Source organism: Brachyistius frenatus, unplaced genomic scaffold (genome assembly GCF_029030835.1).
Source record: "Brachyistius frenatus isolate BFR_SWC_R1_liver_20210118 unplaced genomic scaffold, ASM2903083v1 Contig_52, whole genome shotgun sequence".
NCBI lineage: Eukaryota > Metazoa > Chordata > Actinopteri > Embiotocidae > Brachyistius > Brachyistius frenatus.
Window position 1 is genome coordinate 1,836,399 of NW_027210651.1, and position 24,534 is coordinate 1,860,932.

General features: G+C 40.9%; 1 protein-coding gene across 4 annotated transcripts; it reads right to left on the reverse strand.

Annotated features, from left to right (window-relative positions):
* Positions 1-1,040: 1,040 nt before the first annotated feature.
* On the reverse strand, positions 1,041-7,198 carry dmrt2b (doublesex and mab-3 related transcription factor 2b). Of its 4 annotated transcripts, none has more exons than XM_069704828.1 (4): positions 7,133-7,198; positions 6,280-6,663; positions 5,061-5,163; positions 1,041-4,091 (listed from the first exon to the last, which is right to left on the reverse strand). In XM_069704828.1, the coding sequence occupies exons 2-4, from the start codon at positions 6,661-6,663 to the stop codon at positions 3,238-3,240; spliced, it is 1,341 nt and encodes a 446-aa protein (XP_069560929.1). In that variant the 5' UTR covers positions 7,133-7,198; the 3' UTR covers positions 1,041-3,237. The 4 variants fall into 4 exon arrangements, with proteins under 4 accessions (XP_069560929.1, XP_069560928.1, XP_069560927.1 ...); XM_069704827.1 differs by having other exon boundaries at positions 6,912-7,165; XM_069704826.1 differs by having other exon boundaries at positions 6,872-7,165.
* Positions 7,199-24,534: the final 17,336 nt, after the last annotated feature.

A 24,534-nucleotide genomic window follows, 5' to 3' on the forward strand; every position in this document is an offset into this window, starting at 1 on the left:
CAACCTGTTGAAACTGCTTTGTCAGCAAACTGGCCTGAATCTAATGAAGGTGTCCTCTCTCCGTGTCCTTTCTCTCCCCTCTGGTCCAAAAAAAAGGAACATTTTAATAAATCAGCAATTGCAAAATCAAACCGATCCAAAGAGCACAGAACAGTAAAGCTAATCTGTCTGTCCCTGGCACAATCCTAACAAGACGACCCAGTATCACAGCAAAGCATGAAATGGAGACAAAGTTTGGGCGTGAAAAGTAACACGTGTAAGCGTAGGTGAATGTCATGGGACCAAGGTCCCACAACAGAGGTTGAGACCAACTACAAAGTTGTTTTTTGTTCCCTAACACCAATCATGTTTTTATTTTCTCTATATCCCAACCATTTTCTTTCTCTTAACCCCAACCACATGTTTTTTTTTTTCCTGTAAATGTCATTGCTTGCAGCAGGTTTCATTTTCGTCCACTACAGGAAAACATGTAACTTTCAGACAACGTGAAGCGTGGCTATCTCAGGTTTTGCTGTAGTGGACCAGCGTGTCTATTTCACGTTTTGCGGTGATACCATGTTGAACAAGAACAGTGGAAGGTGAGTGACGTTTAAGAGCAAGGTCACTTGCTATTGAGCCACAACACATCTCATCTAAGGACACTCCAGATTGAAACAGGAAATGGATCAATTAGCTTTCGTCCTTGTCCCTGAATTTGCCAGGTAAGAAGAGGCTGTTTTATATCCTCTGTGTTATTCTTTACAGAATTCATTATCGCCTCCGTGTGATTGATGCTTATCTTTGTATCATCGTGGTGAAAATGGCAATTTGTACTCTCTGCGAGGAAGAGGTTTAATATTGTGAAATTGCCACAGATAGAGTACAATATAACACATTCAGTGCTTTCATCCTCGTCTTCCTTTGTGCCAATCTGCCTTCCCCAGTCTGTCTGCGAGAAGACGGGCAGAGAGGCGTTCTGATATGCTGGTAGACACTCGCAAACAAAGACTCCAGCGTTATCACCTTTGTGTTGACGCCACAAGGTCCACAGTTGTCAAAAGTATCTGACCTCCATCTCTGCGAGATTACAGAGCAGAACAAAAAAATGGAGGAGAGAAAAAAAAGTTAAATAAAGTGGATATAGATCAAATGCGTGTTCAAACAAACTCGGCTGGCGTCAGGCTTGCCGTGCAATAAAGAACAATGTCACCTAGGCAACGTCGGCACCCTCCTACTCACTCACTTTTGGTGCATATTTCCTCATTTTCCCTCAGTCTGCTGGTGTGACGAAATGACACTATATGAAATATTAAGCAGTGGCTTTATGTTACACAATCATAATGACAAACTGCTGTCTGACAAAATGTCTTACGTTTGGAGAGAAACAAAGCTTATAAAATACCAATAAATAATACATTCATATTTCTCATTATCTCTCATATTTCAGAGATGGATGCAGAAATATCCAGAGCTGAGGGATCATTTTTTAGAAAGTCTTTGGTCTGAGTAAACCACCTGCTCCATTTCATCTTCCTCTTATTGTTAGTTTTCTTGCTAGTTAATTTGTGAGCATCACCTGTGTTTGACTCCTCAGTACGGGGCAGCACACACATCATCTAGGCTGGGATTTAACAATCAAAGCATAACGTCAGGAGTGGCCACAAATTCAAACACGACTTGACTTTTTCATCAACTTTGTTTGATGTTTGCAGGAAAAGAGAATAAAACATGATTGATGAAAGCGGGTCAAAGCAGGGCGGCTCGGTACATTTTCGTCACACTGCTGACAGAGGAGGTTATAAAAGGATAACTTTTTTTATAAGTGTGCATTGGGCAAAATATTGGAAATGCAGGCAAGTGAATAAAAATGTAGTATTTAAGTACATGTATATCTTTCAAACCCATTCTCAACAGAGGGTGTTAAAAACTGCGGTTAAAGCTGTTGGTGACACAGAGATACGTACACGATGCATTAGGTTTAGGTACCAAAACTACCTGTTTAGGTTTTCGGAAAGGTCATGGTTTGGGAAGGCGGCAACCCATCCATTGGTTTGCGAACTGCATCATGAAGCCTCGAGTCTGGCGTTTTGGCTGTCAGCATCGTGGGTTTTTTTTTTGGTATTTTTTACGAGTCAGAAATGAGCATATTTGGGTGAGCCGGGGAGGAGTGACAGGTGAATTCGTCTTTTGGCTGCGAGTCCTCTTTACCAAGGTGTCTGACCACACCGTTGGCGTATTTTATCACTTGCTGTTGAAGCCTGTTGATTTCTGCAAGTTACAGATTTATCTCTTCTACTTTCGCTTCTATTGCTTAATTTACCATCACTCAATCTCTCTATGCGTTGGCTGATTTCAAATTATAACACATGCTCGCACAACTCAAGCACCTGTGTTGCAAAATGTCTTGCTACCCTTAACTTAATGTGCTGTTTCAGGTCCACTAGCTTAGCAGTTAGCCGTGGCTTCTTTGTCTCCTTCTGCTTCACCTTCTCTCTCCTGTACAGTATGTCAGATATTTAGTTATTCCTCTGCCTCCCTTAGTGCTTATTGTACTTGAAATAAATGTAGATTTTTTTTTTTTTTTTTACGGTATCAGACTAACTGAATTGGAAATGCAGAAAAACTACTCATTAGCTGCAGCACCTACCTTTGAAGCATAATATCGAATTCATTAATTTCATGTGAAAGGTTGATGCGTTTTGAATGGGAGCCTATTGCAGCGAGGGGATTTTTGGAGCCAGCCCCCAGTGGCCCTCTGTGGTATTGCATTTTCAGACACTTTTGCAAAGTCTCATGTTTGATCCATACAACCACCCCAACCACCTACATGCACAGGTTTTGTCACTCTTTACACTCCATCACTTGACTACAGTAACTTCTTCAAATCAGGTGGTTACAGCGCCGACGCCGAAGTGAGTTTCTCTGTGACGCCTGCAGCTTTAACAAAACAGCAGAATTTGACACCCTGGGAATGAGAACAGGCTGGTCTTTCCGTGTAATATTTTTTAATTATAGATCAAATAGAGCATTATAGATAAAATATAGTAAAATACATTTTTATGAACATTTGAAAAAAATTACAAACAGTGTAATTAACTTTCTGGAAATTTCTTTTTAAATATTTCATCTTTTGCCTCTTTAAAGACAAGTGTTTCAAGACCTCTAATACAAAATAGCACTTTTTATGTTTGTACACTCTGATTCAGTTCGTATTCCGTTCATAACAAAGTGCAGTACACTCTGCTTTCCATTTCCCTGTCAGGCCCTCAGCAGAGCCTCGACAGAGAAAGGTAATGGTCTCACAGCGGGAGTCCTGACTGAGCTGCCATGAGGGCTCTTGACAGAGTCGGCATGAGGGCCTGTCTGTGCGGTGGGAATGTCTGCGCTCCAGCCCCTACCTGTCAGAGGTCTGGGATCAAAAGTCCTGCTGGGTGCGCTGATGTCTGGTCCACCCAGGAAACCGTGATCTGATCCAGAAATAGACAGTGTGGCTGTGGAAGAGTCATTTGAGTCCATTATTTCGGTTGGTTTTGGAGCGGATTTGACAAGGCCGACACATGACGTGGTGTTGTGGCCATTTCTGAAGACCTGTTGTGATGGTAGAGGTATTGTCTCTACTTGTTTTTTCTTCTCACAATCTTTCCACCGAGTCTGTACCTCCTTATCCTCCCTGCTTTGCTCTGAGTCTCGACAAAACAGATAGTCATTGTAGTCACCTCCTGTGGACGACCTGCTCTTCAGGTGGAAGAACTGATATAACTGGAAGTCACACTCATAAAGAGACTTGTATTTATACACAGGCACGTAGCTGGATGCCCCTGCAGCGGTGGGGTCCTTGTTGCGAGGGCAGCAGTGGAGGCCGGGGGAGATGGGAAGGGGCATGGGGTGAAGCATGGGGATGAGGGCAGAGGAGGAGAAAGAAAGGTCGTTCTGCAGCTCCCTCTGTCTCAGCTCACGCTCCAGCATCACGTTCTCGAGCTCCTTGTCCGCGAAGGCTCTCCTCTTCCTCATCCGCGCGCTGATGGAGGGGCACGCGAAGTGTGTTTGGTCATGCTGTGCCTGCTTTGACCAGAAGGAGGTGTCGTCCTCTGGACGCGCCGCATGTTTTAACCCTGAACATGGGAGCAAAGCTGCTGTTACACATTCGATTATGTAATCAATTTACGGATACTGTTGTTGTTGTTCCAACCAATTAATTGCTATGTTAATGTCTGAGCTCTTTGTTGTTTATTATTTTAATTATCTAGTTGGTTAGCTGTGTCATATTCGCTTTACTGAGGGTGCAGAAAGACTGAGAGGGCTGGATGGAAGGTGAACCCTCCAGCAGGATTTGACTGCAAGCCAGCAGGTATTAATACACTCTATGTATTACAGTAATGGCCTGTAGTTGTGAAATAGTGAAGTCACGATGATGGGGTTTGTTTAGACACGTTAAATGCGACTAGTTACGTGCGAAGACACTGAGGAAGGAGCACTGGAGGTGCAGTGAGCACAAGAATGCCCTATAAATGCAGCTGCAGTTGGGATGTACATTAATACAATATGTCAAGAGGAAGCTCTTGTGTGGAGGTGTTACTGTTACCTTGTGGGGACAAATTTGCATCTATTCCATAACATTGTAAGGACTAATATCTATTTCAGGGAAAGACAACTTCCCTCACAAGTCTTAAGCTATTTGTTTAATGGCTTAAGACTTAAGGTTAAAGTTTGGTTCAGGCTAAGGCGAGAATAAAGGTTAATGTGTTTAGAATAGTTCAACTTAAACCTGCAGGGATTTTTTTTTTTCTACAATTACCTATCAGGGAAAAGTTACTTCTGACATGTTAATGCATGTGCTTGACAAGTGAAAACAAAGAGTTTAATTTGACATGTCAGCATGAAAGAAAATCACCAGCAGATGATATATCAAGCTGATCAATTTGTGATCTTGCATGAATTTTAATGTAACACAACAAAAGCAACATAGCAAATGTAAAGTTTGTCTTTCAATGATCTTCTCATCTGAGAAAAAAAAAAGCACTTTCCATCACCTGTCTTGCAGATAAACGTTAATGAGAAAGGAGATGTTAATTAAAGTTTACCTTGCAGGATGCTCTTGGCCACGATGCTTGACTCGGCCGCTCTGGTATAACACTGATACGCCGTTCTCCGCAACGGAGCTGCACACCTGACGCCCCTCTTACCCTGAGAGAAACATGTGAACAGGAGTTAGACGTCTGGACATAATTATATTATACACTGAGACAGTCCCCCCAGGGCAATTAAAGGGAATAAATACATTATTTAAGAGGCAGTTAGAGGTCTTAGGGAAGTTTTAAGAGAGAAAGATATTTGGCTAGTTATACTTTTGACACCACAGTAATATCTACTAATGTATGTAATTTTCTATAGAGAAGCATGTAGATGTTCTGCTCTGTTCTATTCTAGCTTTTTTTTTTTTTTAATTGAATATAGTATTATAGCAATCATTTGTTTTAATCAAATAATAAATATAAAATTTGATAATTAGCAATTTCACATTTTGCCTTCAGTTATATTCAAGCCGATTTATGTTATCACCAGGGGACACTCATTCCTCTGAGGGATGTTTAAAGTTATACTTATTTCAATTTTTTTTTTTAAATATCTTAATTCCTCAACACAGTCCGACTTAATGTAAATAAAAGAAGCTCAACTAACTACTACAGCTCCCTGCAGCTCAGCCCAGTCATAAGAATAACTGAGAAGCCCTTTTACAACTGGTAAAACATTTCTTAAATGTTCTACATTTTGTCACATTGAGCAAAAACGATTACATCCTTTTGTTTTTGGAAACAGTGAAAGCAAATTGTATTTGTGCTTCATTGTTCTGCATTTTTATTCAAGTTTAAAAAGTCCTGCCTGTCTTTCCAGCATGTACTCCTAAATGTCAAGGTCAGACTTAGTCACAAACTTTAGTTTAAAAAAAGGGATGTTAGTTCTAATGAAATACAGATACTGAGCCTCATTTCTCAGGACTTAGAAAATGTAGAAGATTTGTGCTTTTCTCTTCAGAAAAAAAAAGATACAGAGAAAAATATTGGAAACGTGTTAAAACGTCTATTTAGCGACTCATGAAGTCTTTACAATATCAATGTGTTCCACGATGATTTCATTTGCCTCTCGCACATTTTACCCCTTTAATATAACTCCGTCCATTGTGCGTCTATTAGAACTTATTGTCACTAATTGTCAACTAGAACAATTTGCTTCCTAATAATCACCTCCAGCAGGTAATGGGGTTTGCCCATCTGTTTTCGCCATTGTTTCGCATTCACTGACCTGCCCTTGTGCTCGCCTCACCTCCGCTGCCTGCTGCCTCCTGAGCGCGACCTGCGCTGCCATGACGCGCTGCCGCTCCACCACCAGCAGGCAGCAGGCACACTGACAGTCCCTCCAGCGGCAGAAGCGTTTGTGGCCTTTCAAACACGAAACGACGCCGTGGTTTCGACAGCGGGCGCATTTTGGGCTCCGAGTCATCTTGCGCGCTTTCTGCTGCTGGCCCTCCGGAGACAGCGCCACCTTATTCTCCCCTCCGTCCTCGGGGCTGCCGAGCTGTCCGGGGCATCCGTCAGGATTTGTCACGTCAAAAACTTCTTCAGATTTGACTGCATCAAGTTTGGCTGCGGTCTCCGGCTGCGGGCCTCCTTTCAGCTGAGTGGACATCTATGACCAATATCAGCGGAATACCACTTTTAATCCGTAGTCCGTGTGTTATTGTAACACTGAGCAAACTTTTACTCAAAACATCAAACTAATATGGAAACGAGATGTAACTGAATGTAACGCCGTTATAGCTGTAATGGGTTTAAACGAAAATATTATTTTAAAAAAATCAATCAATCAAATGAAGTTATGAAGTTGTTTTACGCACGCATGTCAAGAGAAATAGAAGAATTTAAGCTCAGCAGCACCTTCAGAACATCAGGCAGGGCCTTCGGCACATCATCCTAATTGAAATAAATCAGCTTCCATCAGAAAAAAAACACTAAACCGACGCCTTTAGAGTGTGATCCCTGGATGAGAGAGGATGTGCGCAAAAACGAATTCCTACGACCAACCCATGTTGCTATGTATCCTGCACCAGCCCGCTGCTGCATGACAGTGTTTTCAGGGTGGAAACTTAACAGCCTACCGCCAGACGTTTGAAATGTTAAGCCTCTCTCAGCTGCTCTCTGACGCCGTTTCCAAGAAGGATCGGATAGTAGACCGGGCCACAATGCAGAGCTTCTGGCTCAGGACCCATGAGCATAGATTTGGGGAAGCCCGTTTAAAGCAAAGGCAACTCCCTCCGTCTATAAACCTCTTATACCTGCGCTGCCCTGCCCACCTTAGAAGTTGTTCTCATCTTTCAGAAGAGGTTTGGAATGCTTCCTGAAAGCACAGCTCTGAAGGCGAAAGATCCCAAATTTGAAAGAAATGTCAACAATTTACAAATTATATGAAACATAGCCCCAAAAAAAACACTTGTGCAAGTCCTAATAATCATAATAATAATAATAATAATATATACAGAGACAGATCAGGCGAGTAGCCTTACTTTAAAATATACAGCGAGGTTGTGCGCCCTTGATGGTGCATATGTTTTACTTATAGATTTACACAATGGACTAATTACGCACACGTAGGCTGAGAGGGTGAGACAGGAAGAATGACATTTTCAGAATACCTAGGAGTCATCTCTCTCTCTCTCTCTCTCTCTCTCTCTCTCTCTCTCTCTCTCTCTCTCTCTCTCTCTCTCTCTCTCTCTCTCTCTCTCTCTCTCTCTCTCTCTCTCTCTCTCTCTCTCTCTCTCTCTCTCTCTCTCTCTCTCTCTCTCTTCATACTCATATTTATTCATAATAGCATTAAATAATTCAATGATTTAATGGCTCTCTTAATGTTTTAAATTCAACATTTCTGGGCCTAAAACTGAATAATGTAAAAAAAAAAAAAAATTTAAAAAAAAGATTTAATTCATAAATATTCTCACTCGGTAAGGCGTGTTAGGATAAGTGTTTAACATTGGTTTGCTAAGAGAAGATTATTTTAATTGTCACATATTTTAAAATTAACATAACTCTATGTTTATATTGGAGGTTTTTAGCAAAAATATATGCTGATATACTTGCCCTAATTGGTTTGTCGACTGCAGTGTAGGTTTTCCTTGTAGGCTGTCTGACTGCAGCATACACGACTTAAACTGATACAGTGCACCGTAAGAAAAAGAGCTGATGTTTCCTTTACGAGAAGCACTGGTTCTTCAAAGATGGTTTGAAAAGTGTGCTCCCTACTGGATGCGTTGTGTAATTACACCCAGGGTAATACTTCCAGGGTAGAACCAATATTTCATCTGTTCGATTTCCATCATATCACCACCAAAGGCTGCACAACAGGGAGTCCGATTTCCACAGTGTGGATCTACTGCACACTGAGTGACCAGAGAAATGACCCTGCTCTCCTGCACAGGGCCCTGCAGGGGGTTAGTGGAGCCAGACTAGTTATCACTGTAGATTCTGACAGGAGTAATTCAGGAGAACCTACTACAGCATCTACCAGCTTAGCTCTTGGTCACTAATTATCAGTTTCCATGTCATACTTCAGGCAATGATGATTAATTCATCACGATTATGCTAAAAAAAAATACCTTGAATAGTGTTTCAGCTTAAGATGGTTGCTGCTCATTGCAGATAAATTATTTCAAAGAGCCTGAAATTTGATACCAACATTTGCATTTTGACAATCTGCTGACTCAAACAGTCTATTAATTCAAATCTGTCACACATATTGTCATTGTCTATTATAGTTAAGATATTGAGCAGATTCTGTGAGCTTATTTGCGTGAGTCCATCTTTCACATTGCCTGTTAAAGGTCAGCGTTTTGGTCTAACAATGTTAAGTCAATGTGTAAATGTACAATAAGGTAAATAAGGCAAATGCACTAGATAAGGTAAAATCATATATGTAATGCTCTCTGAAAAGTCAGAATTTGCAAAAGACAAGTCTTGATGTTATTCTATACAGGCTTATAGCTTATATATTGTTTTCATTATATTGTTTTTAAGTATCTTAGGCTCAGGGGCTCAGATGGGAAAGGGCCAGTCACCATTGATCTTGATCCTAGACTTAGCAAGAAGTGCCCTTGTGATCTCATAAAGATTTGAGAAATCAGTTGTCAGAGAAGTTGGTTGGAGCCAGAGGCAGCTCAGCATCAAAATATGATCATCAAAGTGCTACAATCAATTAAAAACTAACATGCATCTTGTATACAGGATATGGACTAGAGATGATCTGGCACCTTTTATCAAAAACCTGGCGCAGAATGTCACGTATTCTGGAGTTGTTCCACCGTTTGGTAATGCAGACAGTGGAGGGGAAGGAATCACAGTTACGAAGTGATATGAAATGATTTCATTATTTAAGTCACTTGGTACTTTTTAAAGGTGATGAAATCCAATCTAGACTATTTTAACATCTCAAAAGTGAATAAAGCTTTTATATATAAAACATCTGGAAAATGACTTTCACCAAGTAGAAACTATATTTTGTTATGTTGAACTTCATTTACAGTATTACAAATTAAACAATTGTAGGAGTTCAGCCTGTGATGGTTCCGGTTTTGTAGAGTGCGCCATCCAACACTCAATAGGAATCTTCTCGAAACACTCATCCCTGTCAGGTGAGAAGCAGCAGTCTTGGTGACCCCATAGATATATCAAAGGAAACCCACAAAGGAAGCAAGGAGGGCAATATCAAAGGCAGTTGTCCCCAGAGGCTGCAAGCACTCAGGGGAGTTGTTTGTGTCCAAAGGTCTTCCCTACCAAGTCACATATTTTCTCTAAAGAAAAATGAAAAGAAAATCAATATCAGTTTTTAATGAACACATGGGGTCTTACACAAAGTCTCAGCAGTTTAATTGTGTTGGTATATTACGATTACCACATAGCTGTTTTTTATGTGATGTGTCACCTGAGCAACATGCAGGCAACGCTAATGGAAAAATAAATACATGAAAGCTTCGTAACTTTTTTTCAGGCAACATTTGCACCACATGAAAATTACATATTGTTAGAAGTGTTGCCACTTTGTGGAGCATTTCATGACATAGTTGTGACTTAATTTGGAAAGAAAATACAGAAAGATGAAATGAAAGAAATGCTATTACAGAAGATTTAAAACTCTTGTGTAATTTTTTTATGAAGTAAGTCTTCAAGTTTTAACTTTTTAAATTGGCGTAATAATAGTGCACATTTAACAGCCCAGTATTACGTCAAAGCATGTAATACACCTGTCCGTCCACTGGAGGACATCGTGTCAGTGCCGCATTTTGACTCAGCTGGGCGTGAAAAGTAACCCCACGAATGACCAGGGTCAAAAAAGTAGGTCATGTGACTAAGTACAGAAGTGCTTAAATCCAAGATTAGGATGCAGGTCGTGGGTGGTTGGATGGCTCAAACTCAGGACTTTCACACAGGAGACTGAGTTTTGAGCCTGTGAGGCAGCAATGTGGATTATTTAAAAGTTTTCCTCAACCTAACAATGTTGTTTTAGTTTTTTTAGACCTACGTTAGGCAAAGAACGACAATGACAAACTATCCGCTAGTGGACTGACGGGGTGCATTACATGCTTTGCCGTAATCCCAGGTTGCATTTCAAAACCTCGATTTCCTTTGACACAAATCTTCCTGAACATAACATGAATATTAGAAAAAGAACAGGTCGAACTGTCTCGAAGTCGCACATTTTGTTCATCCGACTGTTGAACCTCATCTTTCAGACTTTTTCCATTTTTGTGTGGACGTAAAACAACATCATTCTATTGCTACCTTTGCTACACAAATGCTCTACATTTTCTGGTGGGCGATTACAGTCCACAAATGGATGGTTGGGTGAAAGGCTGCAGTTGCTTGGTAGATAATCAAGCAGGACATATTGGGTGTTGTACAGTATGTCCATGGAAAATAATAAGAACCCCTCCCTTTTTAATACCATCAGCCCTGCTGCTGCTGCCTGCAGTGGAGTGCACCTCTCCAAGCCCCTTGACTCTCAGATAAATTGACTGTCATCAGCAGTGACATGGTGCTCTGGCATTCACGTTACACGTCCTCCTCTTCCCCGCACTCTCTTCAATGTCCTCCAGTTGTACTGAGAGTTGTGGTCATCTATTTCCATTTTTGTAGCAGAGATGGAGTTTGACAGACTCCTTGGCTCCCACCATTCGGTCTGTCAGCGTGTCCTCCTCTATCTGCCTCTCCCTCTATGACTGGCGCCCTCAATCAACGGGCGAAGGAATTCAAATAAAGCACAAAAGACAGACAACCTGTAAGTTTCTCTCAAGGACAAGAGAGCTGCTCCAACTTTCTATAATGTGCTGAAGTTTACTGAAGGAAAACAGCGCAGTTTGGGAGGCAAGGTGCGTTTTCAATCCAAATCCTGAGCTGAATGTCAATTCACTTCAAAGAGAGAAATAAAAAAGACACTGGGCTATGTTTCACAGCGCCTTTACACAAAGGCTTTAGGAGCTTTATGCGCCTACTTTCAAAGAGCAGGAGACACTTCAGCAGTTATCAGCGCAAGGCAGGGGCCATTAAGCTGACAGTTTTTGTCAGGGGAGGTTTAACCTGCACCTCAGAGACTGTGAGTTTGTCAAGCCTGTTACGATAAAACGAACCCCTGCTTATATAAATGCAGCTCTAACTTCATCATATTAGACACAATCGGGATCTTTGGGGGACTTTTTTTTTTTTTTTTTTAATATGGTGCACCCAGCAACGGCACAGACAGTCTGAGAATAAGTGACCAGAACCAGAATGAGGAATCCCTGATGATATTGTAAAATCACTTTGACTCGACCAGATCTCAGTATTAAACTCTGGCAACAGATCAAAAGGATATGATATATGCCTCAGGCTGTTCTTACTGTGAGAGCCACGTGGCCTGGCCAGCAAGACCTGGGCAGGATTACTTTTATTCCTTTCCTTTAAAGAGATTGACTTGTGGTCAAAATGGGGCATCACAGAAAACCAAGATGCATGAGTGACGCCTGATTTTTACCATTGGACTCACCTTTGATAAAATTGTAGAACAATTCCAATTACTGATGAATTTTTATCACAGTCATTTACATCCATGCATCCATCCATCCATCCATCCATCCATCCATCCATCTATTTACTTCTGCTTACCCGGGGTCAGGTTTTACTGCTGAAATATATCCTCTTTCTTCAATCAATTAATCAGATAAATGTGTTTTTGGGAGTTTAGTTATTTAGCAGTTGGAGGTTTAAGAACTACCCATATCTGCCATCGTAAGCCAAAGTGATGTCTAGGCATCTAAAGGGCACAAACATTGCTGGACAACCAGAGCTGGCGACAGAGCAGTGACACTATCATGCTTCATCTCAGGCCCGAAGTGTACCTGACTTATCCATCTAGGATAGGATGATAGTTTTGCACCGGTGTGGGCGAGAGAGATACCAAGAGACATCCGGATTTAATCATAGAGTGCAGTAGGAAATCTGTCAGGTCCAGAGATATTCTGAGGTAAAAAAAAAATAAAAATAACATAATGAGTATTTGGTGTTTTAATGAAGGTTTTAAAAATATTTTCTAAGTCGAGGCACAGTCATAAGAGTGCTAAGGCTCTACTTAAGCATTCGAGTATTCAGACCAGTCAGACAGACAGTGAAGGAGAAAGAGAGACATAAAGACTCTGGGTTTGGGATGAGTCACGTATAAGTAGAACAGGGCAGAGCTGCGTCTGTGTGTCTGTGGCTGCGACTATAGTTATATTTACGTCTTCATGATGTGATGCTTGATGACCTGAAGAAAATCCTCCAGGAGCGAGAAGTTGACTCCTCATGGTCCATTTGAGCCGACACTATGTGCTGTTGGCTTCAGCATCTCCATCTGCCCTTCAGTCCACCCTGTCCTTTATTCTGCTTCATTCTGCTTTTGTCCTCTCCTCTTTCTTTTTACTATTTCGCTTTACTTTGAAATAAATCCTTCCTTCCTTCCTTCCTTGTTGTATTGGATACTAATCATCTCAGCAGTCTTGCTTATATTTCATAGTCCATATATTGTAGCATGGTATTACCAGACCCAGATTCACTTGGTGAGTTGGAGATTGTTTCCAGTTTAAACGACTGAAGCAGCTTTTAACCAATCAGCATTTACCACCATATGTTGTGCACCAAAACAAACAACAACCGAGAGCCTCCCCCAATGTGAGCAGAGGGCAACGCCATGTCAGTGGATGGCTGTTGCAGACTTGGTCTTCAATGTCTAGATATTTTCGACAATTGTTACAACTGTTCATATCTTTTCATCTGGCTCTACCACCGCCGCCACACTTTGAACTAGATTTTTAAACAAACGCTTCACTGCAGTGTAATTAGCCACTTTTTACTAGTCTGTGATTGATCTGCCCGTCAGAGTCAGCAAACACTGAAGCTGTAAGCAATAGTGGGGCAGAGCCAGGCTACATATACTGTATATGTGGTGACAATTACAGCAGCCCTTTTGCATTGCAATGACATACTTAGCTCGTAATTGTTTATAATAGTGCGCTGCCACCAAGAAACCCAGTTAACATAAGAATCTGGATCTATAAAGCGAGCGTACATTCCAATCTTAAAATTGATATTTGCCCACAGACAACCAATTTCACAACTTCACAGCAGGTCTAAATGTGTTTGCGTTCATTAGAATTAGAATTATGATTTTGAAACACCTTGGGTTGGTTTGTTATTTCATTCAATTCACAGCATTCATGTGGCAGAGAGTTAATTCACTGTCTCACCTGATGGCACTGCAGAAGTCTCTTTGCATGACTCAATCGAAATGAGTCACAGTGTAATGCTGCTGTCAAACTTCATGCACTCACTGGATACACTGCCGCAGGTGTTGGACACTGCGCTCATATTGAACGGGATAATTCAATTAATGGCATGCGACAAGTTTGTCATGATCCCATGAGCGTTAATGAAGACCATTAGGCCAGGAACAAATACAGTGGGTACGGGAAGTATTCAGACCCCTTTAAATTTTTCACTCTTTGTTTCATTGCAGCCATTTGCTAAAATCAAAAAAGTTCATTTTATTTCTCATTAATGTACACTCAGCACCCCATCTTGACAGAAAAAAACAGAAATGTAGAAATTTGTGCAAATTTATTAAAAAAGAAAAACTGAAATATCACATGGTCATAAGTATTCAGACCCTTTGCTGTGACACTCATATTTAACTCACATGCTGTCCATTTCTTCTGATCCTCCTTGAGATGGTTCTACTCCTTCATTGAAGTCCAGCTGTGTTTAATTAAACTGATTGGACTTGATTAGGAAAGGCACACACCTGTCTATATAAGACCTTATAGCTCACAGTGCATGTCAGAGCAAATGAGAATCATGAGGTCGAAGGAACTGTCCAAGGAGCTCAGAGACAGAGTTGTGGCAAGGCACAGATCTGGCCAAGGTTACAAAATAATTTCTGCAGCACTCAAGGTTCCTAAGAGCACAGTGGCCTCCATAATCCTTAAATGGAAGAAGTTTGGGACGACCAGAACTCTTCCTAGACCTGGCCGTCCAGCCAAACTGAGCAATCGTGGGAGAAGAGCCTTGGTGAGAGAGGTAAAGAAGAACCCAAAGATCACTGTGGCTGAGCTCCAGAGATGCAGTAGGGAGATGGGAGAAAGTTCCACAAAGTCAACTATCACTGCAGCCCTCCACCAGTCGGGGCTTTATGGCCGAGTGGCCCGACGGAAGCCTCTCCTCAGTGCAAGACATATGAAAGCCCGCATAGAGTTTGCCAAAAAACACATGAAGGACTCCCAGACTATGAGAAATAAGATTCTCTGGTCTGATGAGACCAAGATTGAACTTTTTGGCGTTAATTGTAAGCGGTATGTGTGGAGAAAACCAGGCACTGCTCATCACCTGCCCAATACAATCCCAACAGTGAAACATGGTGGTGGCAGCATCATGCTATGGGGGTGTTTTTCAGTTGCAGGGACAGGATGACTGGTTGCAATTGAAGGAAAGATGAATGCGGCCAAGTACAGAGATATCCTGGAAGAAAACCTCTTCCAGAGTGCTCTGGACCTCAGACTGGGCCGAAGGTTCACCTTTCAACAAGACAATGACCCTAAGCACACAGCTAAAATAATAAAGGAGTGGCTTCGGAACAGCTCTGTGACCATTCTTGACTGGCCCAGCCAGAGCCCTGACCTAAACCCAATTGAGCATCTCTGGAGAGACCTGAAAATGGCTGTCCACCAACGTTCACCATCCAACCTGACGGAACTGGAGAGGATCTGCAAGGAAGAATGGCAGAGGATCCCCAAATCCAGGTGTGGAAAGCTTGTTGCATCATTCCCAAGAAGACTCATGGCTGTACTAGCTCAAAAGGGTGCTTCTACTCAATACTGAGCAAAGGGTCTGAATACTTATGATCATGTGATATTTCAGTTTTTCTTTTTTAATAAATTTGCACAAATTTCTACATTTCTGTTTTTTTCTGTCAAGATGGGGTGCTGAGTGTACATTAATGAGAAATAAAATGAACTTTTTTGATTTTAGCAAATGGCTGCAATGAAACAAAGAGTGAAAAATGTAAAGGGGTCTGAATACTTTCCGTACCCACTGTATCTGCTTTAAACCTCGTAAGTTAAACCTTTTTTTATGTGAACCTTTTCTTTTGCTGTTGATTGTCCAAATGTAATTGCACTTCACCTGTAAAATGCTTTGACCTCTTCTCTAAGGACACTTTCCGAACACAAACAAAGCAGCCCGTGCACCATCAAAGATCAGGAGGACGTTCCATATCACAGAAACTCACACACCGTGATCGATGTTCTATTTAACACATCTGGTCTCAGGTCAGATCGATGCAGGACAGGTGATCCCCGACCTTGACAGCACTTTGTTATCTCTGCTGAATGAATTTAATCCCCTGTTGCAATTATATCTCATCACAATCCTGAAGTCTGCACGGGGGGCAGTTATAGCTCCCTGAAATGCTTTGTGTCTCAGCCCAGACTATCGATTTAGTCGGTTTCAGGCTCGGGTTAATGAGAGCTTTTAAATAATGCAGACACAACAGCGCCGTGGACACACAGAGTATCTCCCCCTTTTTTCTCACTCCTTTCTTCTTTCTCCACCTTTCTTCCCCTTCTGGTTATCAATCCTATGAAGGATGAGGAAGGCTACCCTTGCCTATCCCCTTTCTCGCAGTCTCGCCACCTCTGATCCATTGTCTTCCTGGCTGACACTGAGACTGAAAGGCACCCCCCCCCCCTTTCCTTCCAGAGATAAGATAGCCGTGCAGCAATATCCAGAGAACAAGAGCATCCCAATTTAGTTGCTCCTTCTGCCTCCCATATCAAGATTGGATGTGTTTCCGCAGGTTTATTGGCTCTTTTGTCTTCCAGGTGTCTCCCTGAAGGTGTGGATTTATGAATGGCAAGCCATATCCCTTCAGACACAAAAGCAAAACGCTGTCTATTGTGTAATTGCGGGAGCGCAATGAGCCTCCGGGTAAATAAGATAAAGCACAACTCTGCGTAAGCAAAAACGCAGTTGAATAAGTTTCAGCTAATTAAAAATAACGAGAAGAATTCCATTTACTTTTGCTTACTTTGCACTTTTCTGCAAGCAATGTATACACCTTCGAGGCTGCCGACATAACATAAATATTCCACATATTCTAATCAAAATATTACTCCAATGTATTCATGGTAGGGTCTGAAAAGTAGAGAGAAATATAATCTGCTTTTGCTCAAAATAGCAAAACTAAATCTGAGTTTCTCCGTACTTGTTATAAGTTATTTGTGAGACAGGAACTCGGTGGAGGTGATGAGTTCCTGGTAGATTCAGCAGAGGCCTCTGACAGGTGCTTTGCAATTCAAATTATGTCATTATGATAGATGATTTGTGGATGTTTGTTGGCACTGGGGAGCTCCATTAAATATCTTCTAATGTAATTTTATTCCAGCAGGATTCAAACCTACACAAACACACAAACGCTAATAAAGATAATCACAGCTGTGAAGGCTTTAAAAAAAAAAACAACAACAACTGAAAATTACGTCTAAAACGTCAAAGTTATACAATATCGCTCATCTTCAGATATCAATTATAGGATGTGAATTGACATCTGACTTTAAATTGCTTTTGACGAGCAGAACGACAGCAGGCAGTGGAGATCCAGAGGCTATCGAGTCGATGCTAATTGTGAGCTCGCGCTTTACATTCAGGCGTCTGATCAGCGTATGTGGGTTGGAGGTAGGCAGAGGTATCTACCCTCGCTGCTGCTTCTTTTAGCTTGAAAAGTATACCATCTTCTCATCTGTGCTCTCTGCTGACTGCGTGTGACAGCTGGGAAGAACGTATGGAGAACAGTTGCTGGGGGTACATTATAGATGCTCTCACGCTCCGCTGTTTCCTCCATTAAATCTACTCATGAATCAAATTAGCTTTCTTTTCTCGTCTGTCACTTTTTTTTTTTTTTTTTTTCTCAAAGCCCACCAAAGGCTGCCGTCCCCCCACACTGCGGCCCCGATAAACGTAATGACGAGAGAATAAGTGGAATTATGCATAAATGGAATAAATAACAATAGTAATGTTTGGGAAAACGCCACAGCCTAATCAGAATCTACTAGCTGCTAGGAAACTCATTAACATACAGAAATATGCTTTTCCACTTTATTGGGTCCTAATTGTCGATTTCTCTGACTGGATGGCTGCCTCCTCCTGGATAATGATGCCATGCCGCCCTCCATATGGGAAGAGTCAGTAAAATATAGAGGAGAGAGAGAGGACACAGAGAGTAGGCAGCGAAGCAATGAAAACTATAAGCCGTTCATTCCCCCCCACCGTCTTTCTTCTGTCAGCTGAAAACAGTGTATCCTGGCTCCAGTTTGTGTAGAGGGGAAGGACAGAAGAAGAAATATGGTGTAAGACGGAGAGGGCTGGACATCACAGGTCTTTACTTTGAAGACGACTACAGAGGAGCTAGAATTCACCCCCAACTTCAAAAGAAATGAAGTAATAAATATATGATTGGTGTCAACTGAACCAAAACAACAACGTACGCACACTCGCTGTAAAGAGTGAGAGTCCGACTTTAATGTTTCTTTCATATTTCAGTACAAATATGCTCTTTACATCATATCTGGAGTTCCTTTCTTTGTTAAAAGATGTTTCGCACGATGTAAAGAGTCCAACTGCCTCTTACTCGCCTCACTTCTGCACGTCTCTGCGCTGCAGCGCATGTCTGGCTGTAAAGACTTTACCTGAGGTACTTGGCTTTGATACACAGGCGGCTGGGGCTCTTTGATGAGTCCTGCTTTAAAGACATCAAAATATCCTGCTAAACGTGAGATAATGTGGGATGATAGAGAGCCTGGCAAACAACGAAGAGAAAAATAATTTCATCATGATTTCACAATATTTGAAGTAGCTAAGGTGATCATTAAAGACTCTTATGCTGCCATAAAAGTGAATACTTCAAGCAGAAGTTGAGATCAAATACTCTTCATCGTTTTTTTTGATGCCAGATTTATATTCCAAACTTGCTCAACAGCTAACTCACCAACACACTCAGGGGTCTATAGTGCACATGCATGTTTCCACACCAGCTATTTAAGCTGCAAGAGAAATAGATTCATCACTCACCTATGAGGTGAGGTAACAAGTTTTGAGAATGCGACTATGTCAACCAAAAGTCTCCCTGAAAGTCTCGTTCTATGAGCATATCAAGCACCATCTGCGATTCACACTGGATCTCCTCCACCTGGTGCACGTTCTTTGGTCTTTGACAGTGATGTTCTGCCCCTCTTGAAAAGCAAAAGCCACTCAAAACTCTTTGCCTGCCTCAGTTTCACTGTCGCAGATTTTCGGAAGCATTTCAAGGGTATAACGGGTGATTTCCTGAGATTGGCACAATATTTTTTGTGTGCTCTCTGCTCAAAAACCTGTACATATCAGAGGTCACAAAAACATGTGATAATGTTGATCAAGCAAAGTATGGTTGAACAGTTATTCATAGAAAGAATAGATTCCTCCAACTCGATGCACTTTACCATGCTGCACTATTTTTGCGTGCAACAGGAACAGTTGTTCTGAGCTGTTTGACTGCTCGTCGTATCAATTAAATCTGTATTGATTTTTTATCACAGAACAATTTGGAGTTAGGTGCATTTATAGACAGTAGACTAGACAATACAGATTTTGAATCAGTTGAGACTGAACGTGACCTTTGACCTTCTCATAGATGGGATGAGTTAAATTAAAAAAGCCCCCCCCCCCCTCCAGCAGACACATCAATTTAAAGTCTTTTTTTATTATTATTAAATAAAGCTACAGCAACTGCTGCAGTGTGAATTACACTGAGTGAAATATCCCTGCTGCGAGCCCAGTCAAACAGTAGACAATATATTGCACCTGTGCATGTTAATCTGTCAAACAGACATTAGCATTTAAATAAAGTTTTACAGCTCTGTTGAGGGAGATATTATGGTTGATAGATGAGGCTCATTTTTATCAGGAACACAGCAGGAAAGGTGGGCGAGCCCTCATCAACAGAGGCATAGCTGACTATTATTAGCGACAGAGTACGTCAATTTATGTGCATAGGAATGTGCATGCAGGAGTGTAATCAAGTACACTGAATGGTGAGATCTTAAAGTGGAACAAGTTCCACTATCATCATCGAAACATTGTAAAGGGCCCTAGAAAAGTGCAGTGTTTTCTGTTTAATTAGAATCAGCTTGATTGGCAAAGTCTGTTAAGACACAATGATAGGGTAATGCAAGTTATTCACGTATGGATTAAATATGCAGCTAGATACAAACACATATTTGTCCAGTATGTTTTGATTTACATCGATGACATGTTTATCGCACAAGTTTCATAAACTGTATAATAGTAATGAATTGCAGATATTCATGTTATTTGTATATCTATTTGTAGGTATTTATTATTGCACAGTTTGTGTAGGAGTATGCAATGATTTCCCCTCTGGAGGAGGACAGGTCATAAGAGGGGATCCGATTAGCGCTGATTTTCCCTCATTAGCATTTATAAGTACTATGCAATTAATAAATGTCTCCCACCCTCTATAAATATGGAGCATCTATTGATGTTTTTGTCAAAATTATAACTTTTCCAATAAAGCTTCCATAACTGGCATAATTGAGATAATGGCTGATTGATAATGCAGTAAAATATAGCTGCAATCTTTTTGTAATGATATTCAAAAGAGGAAATCCAAACAATATCAAACACATTATCTTTTCATTCACATGTATAAATCATTCACATGTTGATTTACAGATGTGTGCAAAGCACACGAAGACATCATTTGGCCTTTATGAAGTGATGGTGCTCAGGTATTTATAAATAAATTAAAATGACAATCAGGAATATTATTAAGCATTATGAATATTATCTATAATAGTTTATAAGTACCAAAAAGGGAGGTTCAAACTGAAGTGTTACTCTCAGTAGGTGGAAAAATTACACTCTAACTTGCATGAGTGTATTTTTTGTAAATTTGAAATAACGTTTGTGTGAAACTGCCTACATTTGCTGATATTGCCTCAGCAATAAAATTGGACCGACTGATACTCGAGTCTTGATTCCATTACTGGGTTTCTGTTTTATCGTTCTTGAGCAAAGTAAAAAAAAAAAAAAAAAAAAAGAACAAAGCAATGGAAATACAGCAAGAGCTATAAAACTGAGAGAGTAAGACAGCTGGGGTAACCCACTGGGATGAACTCAAAATAATAAGAATGGAGAGATGAACGGATTTGAGGATGAGACGGATGGTTGAACTATTCGAGGAGGAGGCTGTTATGGCCTGCTAATAACTTGGACAAGTTGGTGCTCCTGAAATATGGATAAGACAAGAACTTCAGCTCACTCACAAATACTATTAGAAAGAACCGGGAAGGAGGGAATAACAGGGTAGGGATAGAATGAGGAATGGTGTGGCATGTGGGGAGGATAATTAATGATAATGAATTGTGAGAGTGAGGCAAGAAGGGAGTTAAACAGTTTCAACAACTACAAGAGTAAAGACCTTAAAGGAATGGAACAAAGAACGAGGTTAGGTGTAAGCAAACATAATGGATTAGGTTAAAAAAAAAAAAAGAAAAAAAAAAAGCCTTGTTACAATAATAAAGAAAAGATTCAGGTTTTGGCACAGTCTTAAAATTATTTGATTTGAAAGCCCGGTGTTTTGTGGACCCATCCATCCACCCCAACCTCCTCCCTACGCAGACTTTCTGGCTCTATAACAGCTTTACCTAATTTCCTCCTGTGCTCTGTCATGATAATGACAGCTGCTAGAGGGCGGTTGCACTTGAACGTAAACATCGATTGATTTGGGGCATTGCCTAAATTAGCTGGTACTGTCTCATGCGACCAAGTGAAACCTTGAAATTCATTCTCGTTTTTTAAGTGCTTGAATGCAAATGTCATGTAAGAGAGACAATCAAAACAAATGGAATGGTCAAAGTTATAATATTTACATTTAACATGTACTGATTGATTCGGGACGTTAACTCAAAACGTCTTTTTTGTCCACTACCATTCGCCCTTTTAAAGTTAGTGTATAATGCATGAATACAAACTCAACACTTCCCCTATCCATTTCAAATTAAAACTCCTCTAGGTTCAGTCGACAGTAGTCCTTCAAATCTAAACCAGGCTTTAATTCTGAAACATTTGCAGGAACGTGTTTTGACTGAAGTTGGACAATAGCACTTTAGATGAGTAATCTTGAACAACCGATGACAAAAGCATGATTCTATTGTTAACCTTATTAAATTAAAGCAATGAAAATATACATCATTGACGGTGATGATGGTTTGAGAAAAGTGTGTGCAGGTCAGGAAGGGTAGAGGGATGGTGAATGAGAAAACTAAGGGACGAGGGAAAACTGAAGAGGGGGAACAGTCTGAAATAGAGGGAAAGAAACGGAGTAATGCATAAAAGTGAAAATTATGCAAGTGGTAAGGGCTTCCCTGACTCAGTGTATTGGGCCCCATGTTTAAGGTGACTAATTTTCCACTTCAGTGGCTGGTCATGTTCAACACAGCACCCCTGTAGGCATGATTTAACACACACACACACACACACACACACACACACACACACACACACACACACACACACACACACACACACACACACACACACACACACACACACACACACACACACACACACACACACACAGAGACACAAAAAGTATGTCAAAACACTTAAAGAATACACAACCCAAAGTTTCAGAGATATATCAAAAATAAAAATAAAAACCCTGTGTTACTGCAGAAAGAAAGAAAAATGAGTTGTTTTTAAGAAAGCTATTATTTCAATCCTTAGCAGGAGATTGCCTCCAACTGTGATCTATGAGACAAAGTCCTGACTGTCTTACTTTGAAAAGTGATATCTCCTGGGACATTTATTACCACTGTGCTGTCACTTGTATGTTACAGCAGTTGTTGCCTTGTAACAGCTGTAGTTTCATCTCCAGCTTTTATTTTTTTTATCTGCATACTTAAAATTTGCATTTTTTTTTTTTCTTTTTGTGATGAGTTTCTTTCATGCTTTTTCTTCAACTGACGCCATGAAAAATAAATATAATTTGTCACTTGTGTTTTGTGTATTTGCAACCAGTGGTCAGTTGGGCTGTGATGAGTCTCGTGGGCATAGAGCACAAACAGATCTTACAGCAGCAGAACTGGAGGAAGGCACAAATAAACTCATTGATTGAACAATTAAAAAAAAAAACAGGATAAATGTTAGAACTATAAGAGTAAAGAACAAAGTTCAAAATGTTCTTTTGAAGCCAAACAATTGTTAGAGAAATTGTATTTTTACACGACTGATTTGCCAGAAACATCAACAACCAACCGCACTTCATATACTCTGAAAAACAATGCAGGGACCACTATGCAGGCAGTATTTAATTCTCCCAAAAGAATATAATTGGCAAAGGATAGGCAGAAATATAGAAATGTAATTTCTAGGATGATTTGTTTGCCAGTGTGTGTGTGTGTGTGTGTGTGTGTGCGTATGCGTGCATCCTTTCAGCTACTCTTCCCATTTCCCATGCTTGAGCTCTCAAGCTGGACTCTTTCACTAAGCATCCATAATGGGATGAATGACATAATGATTTTACTAGTTACATTTTCTAACTCTTGTCTCTCCAAAAACGAGTCCTGCTGACAGCGCCAGAAAATGGGACTGGGCTGCACTCGCTGGGGCGCTATTGTCTGGCTAGTAGCCACACCAAAAACCAAGGATGATTCATACATTGACAAAAAAACACACACATAAGACAGACAGCTATACATTCACGCACTAACGGCAGGGGCTACCATGCAAAGCACCGTCGGGTAAACAGTATGTAGTTATAGACATATACTCTAAACTGAGGAAATTAAAGGTTTAGTCTGTAGGATAAATGGAATAAAATATTCATAATTATGTTTTTATTTGTTTATAATCACATGAAAAAAAGAATCATTGTGTTCTCCCAAAAGGGACAAATCAAACACGGGGTCTAGAGAGGGTCTTTTATGGTTTTTACCAATGTTGCAGCCGCCATAGATTCTCCAACATGCTTAAAAGGGGAGGGTGAGGTGAGGTGAGGTCAGCTGGTTGTAATCTGTAACCTCACCGCGAGATGCCACTAAATCCGACACACTACTCCTTTAAGACACTCGTCGCTTAAATCACCCAAATTTCTTTCTGTCTCTTCGGGGGTTTTTTTGTGTGTGAATGTATAGTCAGGTTTTAAATGCTAATTTGACTGGAGAGGGAGAGAAGAAAAAAAAATCTTCCTCTGACCAGATAGCTGTGAACGTGCTGATAGCTCTGCCTCATTCCCGCCTCTCCCCAAGTCCATTTAGATTTAGATTGGTTCGTTCTACTCGATGCTGGGAGGCTGCGCCCATCCCATCACAGTAAGCCATTGTTGGATGTCTAAATAAACATTTGTTACGGTGGGGGTGACAGTGATTTTGCAGTTTGGAGGTCACCAGGGAAGAATGAGGTGACATTATTTGATAGACATGCAGGGAGCTGTGGGGACAGATGCTTTTGTTGCAGTTGTCAAATAATTTTTTTTTCATAGGGCACATTTGCATTTGCAGGCATCTGCCACAAACTTCGACGAAAGATGACTTATAACAAAACGTACGAGTACACACAGTCATACACAGTCAGATGTGTTTAACCACACACACACACACACACACACACACACACACACACACACACACACACACACACACACACACACACACACACACACACACACACACACACACACGCTCGCACGCAAACCACACACCACACACAACCAGCACAACCCACACAACATGCCCAGAGTCAATTTGTTCGCTCAGTTTGTTCACTTCCTCTGCTTCCTCCTTTCATCTTTCTCTCACCGCCTTCTCCTACAACAACAACCCAGAGTGGGACGTGCATGACTGTGTGTGTGTGTGTGTGTGTGTGTGTGTTGAGTGTGTGTTTGGCCTGGCGTTTA